The 8,377-nt window shown below is 38.9% G+C and overlaps 1 protein-coding gene across 2 annotated transcripts; it reads left to right on the top strand.

The window, feature by feature from the left end:
- The first annotated feature begins 4,024 nt into the window (after positions 1-4,024).
- GPHB5 (glycoprotein hormone subunit beta 5) lies at positions 4,025-8,088 on the top strand. 2 transcript variants are annotated; one of them, XM_072115840.1, is made up of 3 exons: positions 4,025-4,232; positions 5,456-5,662; positions 6,071-8,088. In XM_072115840.1, exons 1-3 carry the CDS (start codon positions 4,146-4,148, stop codon positions 6,257-6,259), a joined length of 483 nt encoding a protein of 160 aa, XP_071971941.1. In that variant the 5' UTR covers positions 4,025-4,145; the 3' UTR covers positions 6,260-8,088. The 2 variants fall into 2 exon arrangements, with proteins under 2 accessions (XP_071971941.1, XP_071971940.1); XM_072115839.1 differs by having other exon boundaries at positions 5,453-5,662.
- The last annotated feature ends 289 nt before the right edge of the window (positions 8,089-8,377 follow it).

Here is an 8,377-nt window from a genome sequence, read left to right as displayed (position 1 = left end):
ACCGTTGCTATGAAGCGAATAAACATTCCCCTTAAATATCAAAAACATGCGTAAAATATCTCAGACTCGGTCTTCCTCTTCTGTCACCTTGTTAAAACGTTTCACTCTGAAAAGGCAGCAGGTTGCTTGTTAGTGACACCATGTACTAGAGATGAGTGAAACTTGAAAGTAAGTTAGTTTTACATATTATTTTATAGCTGTCAGAGCTCCAAATCCCCTTTGTAGATTGTTAAGGCACCTCCTGTGTCTATTAGTAAACCGAGCCTGCAGCGGGGACGTCACATCGACAATGTGCTGCAGTCAGATGTATGCTACTGTGATGTCAATGCTGCTGCTTCTGTATATTTCCACCTGTTTTCTCTCTCTCCTTCCTAAACAGACATTCACTGTTAAATCTTTTCACAGTGTCTTGTTACTATAGGTCAAGAAGGTCTAGACCAGGGGCGTTAGCAGCAGCAGTGGGCCCCAGCATCCAACATGCTACAGTAATGAATGGAGGATTTACATCATTATATACATATTATACTTCACATTGTACAACATAATATGTATATAGCAGAGCACATCTTCCACAGTACACAGTTGAGCCGGGAGCTCAGACAAGAAATGGCGGGGACGGAGACAACAAGACTAAGAATCTCTCATTTCATTGCTGTCTTCTTCCATGTGGTCAGCAGCTACTCATCCATAAATGCATGAGTGTATAAATGTGTGTGTACTAATATGTATATTATTTTAAGGGGAAGGGGGCCCCATGCAGAAGTCTGCTATGGGGCTCTGCCGCTCCTAGTTACACACTGGTCTAGACTCATAGCTGCATAGCATTTCTCTATAATGTAGGGCAGAGAAACCAGCACAATCCTATGGACCGCTATGAAGCCGCTCACCCTGTATGTGATGTCCTGAGGATCCTCTATCTGCGTGGTGCAGATGAATAAAACCACAAAATGCAAAAATGAAAATAACCCCGGACTCAATGAAAATGTCTTCTGACCAAATGCAAACACACAGCAAACACGATATGAGAGCGATCAGCACCTTTAGACGCATAGCGTCTTAATCATGATCTATTGTGTCTTAATCTCATGATCATGATTGAGGTGCTAAGTGTTGAAACATGCGAATACCGTGTTTGCATATGTTACAATAAAGAAGAATTGCTTTTAAGAGGTCCGAAGACATTTCCATTAAGTGCGGAATTATCTTCGTTTTTGCAGTATATAACCATGTTACTGCTCATGAGTCAGACAGAATTTGGGTTCTGTTTTCCCATCTGTGTGCAACGTATGGGAGACTTAAAGGAAATCTACCATTTGTTTTCATGAACTGTCCAGACAGGACTAATCAACCTGATCTGGATGACTCATACGTAGCAGCTGGGCAATGGTGCAGTGATTGATTACCTCTTCCTGTCAGGGACAACACAGTGATTACATCATTCTCTGGAGCAGTGTATAATTAGGGTAGGAGGAGAAGCAATGAGCAGCCACAGGAGCGACAAGGACTCATTATCATAATTTTATAATTATTTTTTCAGCAAAACCACTCGATTCAGGGATTAAGCAAGATATGTTTCTGCACCAGTGTAGCTACAGCATTCTCAAGCTATGTTTGGTTCACAATGCACGGAAACAAATGGTAGATTTCCTTTAAAAGCAGGTGGTCACCAGGGACAATGAAGAATTGCAAGTAGAGTCTATAGAGGGGAACACTTAACATTTGGAATACTAGTCAGAGGTATTCTGGGCAATATACATAATGGCTACCGCTATGTAAATATTCACTGAAGTTGGACCTGATGCAGAAACGTATTTCTTATTTTATTGAAGTCCTCTGTTACAGAGCATAATACATGCAATGACCCATCTCTGTGGAAGTATATGCTCCCCTAAGAAGTTATCTGATGATAAATGATGCAGTTCCTCCAAGACAACTAAAATCCGACTTGGAAACCCACAGAATTTTCCCTTTTAATACAGGTTGGTCATAAAGGTTTACACTGCTACACTGAGCTCTTAATAATCAAGTGATTAAGTGATCCTGGGAGTAACAGGCGGTACATGACGCACATATCCATGGCTCATTCCATTGCATACGCTCACAAAATACAAGCATTGTGGTGTTTTTGATTTGGGCTAAGGGGTAGAGATTTGTAGGATTAGTGAGAATGTATGGGGGAAGAAGTCTATTTCAGAGCCCATTCACTAGTTTTGCTATGATGCAAAGTTTTTCTTTTCTTCTTCTTTATTTATCACCAAGGTAATACAGGAAAAAACAGTAAAGTAAACAGTAGAACAAAGAAGGAGAAAGCATTCCGAAAGGCTGGACACGAACAATAGTGAACTTGAGAAATTAAGCTGTCTTGTCTTTCCCCAGCATGGCTTCTTATTTATGTTCTGTCCCAGGTATTAAGTCTAAAAGACAGGATTATTGGTAATGGCAACATACTTAAAATTTGCTTTCTCTATATACAGGCAGTCCCCAGGTTACATACAAGGTTTGTTCTTAAGTTGAATTTGTAAGTAATTCGGAAATGTATATTAATAATTGTAACCCCAGCCAGAATTTTTTTGGTCTCCAGGACAATTGTTTTTTTTTTTAAATGTTGGATTGTCATAAGAACCAGGATTACCAATAAAGCTTAATTGTATACATCTTTAATAACTGTTATAGCTGTTTATTGTACCCTAAGGATAAAGTACAGTAATTTAACAATATCCAGAGGTCTGTATATAACTAGAGGTCGTCTGTAAGTCGGGTGTTCTTATTGTAACTTATTGTTCTTATATATAGATTGTTAGGGTCTCCTTCCGCTTGTTCCAGACGTTTGTTCTCATCTTAATGTAAAGTATATGAACCCCTTATTGAATGTAACCATTGAAAAGAAACTATAATGATAAAGCTCAGTTCACACTAGTGTTTAAACCTCTGTTCCTTACCTCCATTAAAAAGTAAAGAACGGAGGTTTTAACACATCAGTTAAAAATCCCATTGACATCAATGTAAATGTTATGTCATCCGTTATGTGCAGTCATCAGTCATGCATGCCTTTTTTTTACGGAAATTTTTACACTGAAGTCAATGGTTAATAAATAGTTAGAAAAAGTGTCATTTTTTCAATCAGTTATTACATAAGTTTATTTTCAGAGAGAGAGAGTTAATCTATACATTATTATATATAAATAGATGATAGATTACAGGCAGTCCCGGGTTACGTACAAGATAGGTTCTGGAGGTTTGTTCTTAAGTTAAATTTGTATGTATGTGGGAACTGTATATTTTATAATTGTAACCCCAGTCAAAATTTTTTTGGTCTCTGTGAAAATGGGACTTTAAAAATGTTGGATTGTCATAAGAACCAGGATTAACAATAAAGCTGAAATGCAGACACCTTTGATAACTGTTATAGCTGTTTATTGTAGCCACAGGCTAAAGTACAGTAAATTACCAACATCCAGAGGTCCGTTTGTAACTAGGGTCGTCTGTAAGTCGAATGTTCTTAAATAGGGGACCGTCTGTATACATAAAAGTGAGATAGATAGAAGAGATAGATTTATATAGACAGAGAGAGTTCATCTATACTATATATATATATATATATATATATATATATATATATATATATATAGATGGTAGGTTATAGATGAATGTGATATTGTGATATATAAGAGATAGATAGATATGAGTTATAGATCGTTAATTTGTCATAACAAATGTTATAAACGGACAATAACTGACTTCAGTTTATTTATTATTCTTTTTTTTTAAACAGAGACATAAATGGAAATGCTGACAGTAGTGTGAACTGACCCTAATTCAATCCCATTGACAAACTTTTACAGAATTCAAATTATTTTTATGTAACAATTTGTAAATATATTTTATTTTAATCATAATTCATACACAACTGGTGTCAGCTTTCTATTCCATGCAGATTTAGGAAACCTTTTGTCAACATTGTTTACCTTGGATGCGTGTCACTAGGGTAAGTCATTGTTTCAACAAATGATGCCCTTAAAAAAAATAATTCACAGGCTTAAGTGCGAGGCTTGTTGTATAGGAGCAGTGTTATGATGTTCCCAGTGGTTCATGTAAGGATCTGCCTTAATTTCCCTTGATTGACAGGCAGCTCTCCATATATATGTATGTGCATGGGTGAAGCTACACAGAGACCCGGCATAGAGAGAGGAACGAGTCTGCGCAGTAAGGTCTGCTCATTCTTACGTAAATCTGTAAGTGTTTGCAAAATAATATTGTTTATTTTTTATTTTTAGTTCTTATTCAAAGGTTTGTTTGTGTTTGTTTTCAATGCTTTTATTATAGATATAACCTTTCAAAAGTTTGCACTACAATCCAGGGTGCCTAGAACTTTACATCAAAGTAACATTAATTCAATAACTGATTGCTCTAGAGCTTTAAGAATATGTTCCTGATTTATTGTGCTGATACACTTTGTACCTTCGATAAAATGTTAATAATATGAAGACTGAACGTGGGAACAAAATGTTATAATTTATGGTTCTCCCCTCCCCCGCCTGGGAGATGTAAAGAGCATATTGGAATCTGGAGTTAATTATCATTTTTATTAAGAAGAATAAATAGCTATGTTATTTTTATTGAACTTGCAAATGTTACTTTTTTTGCATTGCTTTCACACTTTTGGTTTTTGATGAACTTTTGTGAGCCAAAGTGGACTAAGGCTAAAAAAAGAAGAGAAATATAAAGTAAAAACTAATGTGTATCTTTTTTCACTTACATCAGCCCTGTTATTATAAGCTATAACACATATGTATTGTTTGCCTAGTTACTTAAAAAAAATGTAATTTAAAAGAAAAATGTATAAATGCTATATCTATTGTGACTGCAGATGAATAACATGGTAGCTCCACATACAGAGATTGAGCATGGAAGAGGCTGTAGCGCTCATCTGAGTGTTGCGGACACTCAGATCTGATATTGATTATCTTTCCTGAATACAGGCAGTCCCCGACTTACAGACAACCCATAGTTACAGACAGACCTCTCTGACCTCTGGTGAAGCTCTGTGGATGCTTTACTTTAGTCCCAGGGTGCAATGATCAGCTGTAAGGTGTCTGTAATGAAGCTTTTTTGATGATCCTAAGTCCCATTAGAGCAAAAAATCTTTACACTCCTATTGTTACTGGGACAAAACATTTTTTTGTCTGGATCCACAAATATAAAATATACAGCTTACTTACTTACATACAAATTCAACTTAAGAACAAACCTCCAGAACCTATCTTGTACGTAACCCAGAGACTGCCTGTATAGGCAGTCAATAAAAAACCGGAATATCGCATTAATCGGAATTCAGTAGTAACATTCCGGGAATCCTATGCCAACACCCAGTTGTGGAAAATGGCAAAAATGACATTATTTTACACATTTAAAAAGTTGTAAAATGAAATATAATATTTTACCATCTTCTTAGCAGACAATGAACCCCCACAGTGTGACTTTGATTTCTTTGCATCTGCTGATCCTAAGTGGCTGCTGGGACACACATGCCATCTCTAATATCAGCCTTAGGACCTTTATTGGCTGTGCGGTGCGGGAGTTCACCTTCTTGGCAAGAAAACCTGGATGTAAAGGTTTACGTGTCACCACTGATGCCTGCTGGGGGCGCTGTGAGACTTGGGAGGTAAGTCACCAGTTTTGGTTGCTTCATTTTGTATTTACTTATTGTTGCCACCTGGTCCCTAGGTTATAAAGTTTTGCCGTTAGAAGTAAAAGGCCACTAGATTGAATTATAAGACTTGTATATCTACAATGTTTATGAAGCTCTTAAAGGGGTTGTCCGGGCCCTAAAAAATCTGGCCCAGGGGGCTGTAAAAAAAACACCTTATCCTTACCTCCTCTGATTTTCGTTGTCCCGTGACGCTGCCTGTCTTTGCTGTGCCCCTGTATCAGTCAGTATCAGGCACACAACAGTGGGCACCCTATGTAAACAGAGAGATGCTAGCGACGCAGGACAATGGAAGCCTGGAGAACCCCTTTAAATGCTAAGTTTGTTGCTTTCTTTTACCTCTATAATTTGTTTCTCATCCAGAAACCTATCCTTGACCCTCCTCACATAGATGCTTACCACAGGGTCTGCACCTACAATGAAACTAAGCTGGTAACTGTGAAATTGCCAAACTGCATCCCCAGTGTGGATCCCTTCTTCACGTACCCTGTTGCGATCAGATGTGACTGCGGCGTGTGCTCCACTGCAACTACAGAATGTGAGACCCTGTAATGTGTGTTCATTTATGAGGAGTTTTAATTACTTATGTAATATTGTTGTGGCAATGTAGAGAACGTGCACAGTAGACCGCTAATGCTTGATTTACAAAAAACGGAATCCTAACCTGTATATCCAAACCAGACCTAAAATAAATATCCTGTAAGTTTCTAGATTTATTTTCTTTGAGAGGCAACAGATGCCCTTTACATTTTCGAATGAAAAATAGATTTGTAATGACCTGCTGGATGGGGCATTACCAACCAAACTAGCCCCAGTTAGCTTCCTAACAGTGTGATTAGCGCGGTGTTAACTGCAATTCTCTAGTATTAAAGCTTACATATACTGTGCCTCAGTTTAGAGGGTTAATGTTCAAATTGTTTACATTTAATGTTTCTTTATGTTAATCTTTCCTGCAGCCCAAGGCCATTCATTAGTTGGAGCCTTGGAAATCCTTCCAGAGTTAGATGTTTATATATGTTCCCTTTGGCTGAATTTCAGGACTGTTCAGTTTCAGAACTGCATGAGTGAGTCTGCAGAGACAGTCAACCAGCAGCTGCTGTCTCCCTTTAGGGGGATACCCCTCTGCCAAACCAGCGGCTCTGTGTGCCAAAATCCACAGAGAGACTGCTTCAGATAGCTGCCTAAGCTGGTATCCAGACCCTAACTACAGGACCCATGCTGAAATCCTCTCCCAAGCTATAGTACCTACCAACCAGTGCCATGTGGAGACCTACAGGAAGTAACCACTACAGCCTGATACCGGCTGCTACTTAAGCCTTTTAAATAGTCGGTTAGTTTAATGTTCATAATCCCTGTGATTCCTGGTCACTGCCACTAACATCATGGGCCTCCCCTTCACCATCTGCCTGGGGATACTACACTACACATTGTCCCAGGGGTAACCCTCCACTACATTGCTGCCTCCCCTCTTCTTGCATTGCCTGACTGGTGGGGATGGGGCCTGTTCACCCTGACAAAACCACCCATGACACAATCCAGCTGCCCCAACTGAAGGTCCTGGTGGGTGGATGTTGCAGATTCAGTCCAACGTGTTTTTTATTAATGAATATCAATACTTTTACTAGGTTTATTGATTGGCTGTATCTATTTACTGTCACTGGGGGGAGGCTGCCAATTACTATATACAATCTGCGCAGTTCCTACTGCTCTATAAAATGCTTTCTGCAGATAGAACATTCAGGGGTTATTTATCAGTTTTCTGGTGTAAAAGCCCTGAAACAAATAAAATTACTGATGCAAAGCCAGCAATTGCAGTTATTTCCCATTGTACATCACTACCATGCCAAGGGGGCGTAAAAAAGTGTAAAAGGGGGACATGACGGCAGCTGCACACAGGACACCCTATGCACTTGCTATAACCTGTGCCCATTCAATTCTGGATAAGGCGTGACTCTACGCTAGACAGGGTCTGGTGTAGAATTGCCAGCAGACACAGGCACCCACATAGCCACCCGCCGGGTACGTCAGAAGCTCGGAGACTCCTAATATATCCGCTGCACCAGAGAGGCAAGGTTTAGATCAGTTAGCACTATTTTATGATAAATAACCCCCTATGTACAGTATAATCAGCTCCTTCTGCTCTATAATATGCTGCCTATAGATAGGACACTATGTACAATGTGCTCAGCTCCTCCTGCTCTGTAACATGCTAATGGGGACAACTAGTTATTGCTGTGTTTAGTCTTATCTTGTCTGTATGTGTGCCTTATAATTTATAAAACATGAATATTGTTCTGCTCTAAATAAGCTATTTGGTTTTCATCTGGCATCACTTATATATGTACTGTATATATCAAAATATATATGACCTTGAGTATTAATCTCACAAACTTATAAAATAAATTGATTTTAACCCCAAAAATGTGGGCTATTTTTATTTCAGTTCACGGTCCCTTGCTCATGAATGATTTTCACATCCGATATTCACCTTTACTCATTGATAAATTATTGTGTTATGCACGCCTCCAATATTTTGCATGGTCTGCTGGGCATGGCTATGGTAGGGATGAGCAGTGCTCACCCCTCCTCCTCTATAGCACCGGGCTATAGGCTCACCCATGCCTCGGCCCATGAGCCTACGGTTGTGTGAAAGCAGCCTGACACAACTCG

The sequence above is a fragment of the Engystomops pustulosus genome, chromosome 7, assembly GCF_040894005.1.
Source record: "Engystomops pustulosus chromosome 7, aEngPut4.maternal, whole genome shotgun sequence".
In the NCBI taxonomy this organism is placed as follows: Eukaryota; Metazoa; Chordata; class Amphibia; order Anura; family Leptodactylidae; genus Engystomops; species Engystomops pustulosus.
The sequence above is the reverse complement of the archived record's forward strand: the minus strand, read 5'-3'. Positions and strand labels throughout refer to the sequence as shown.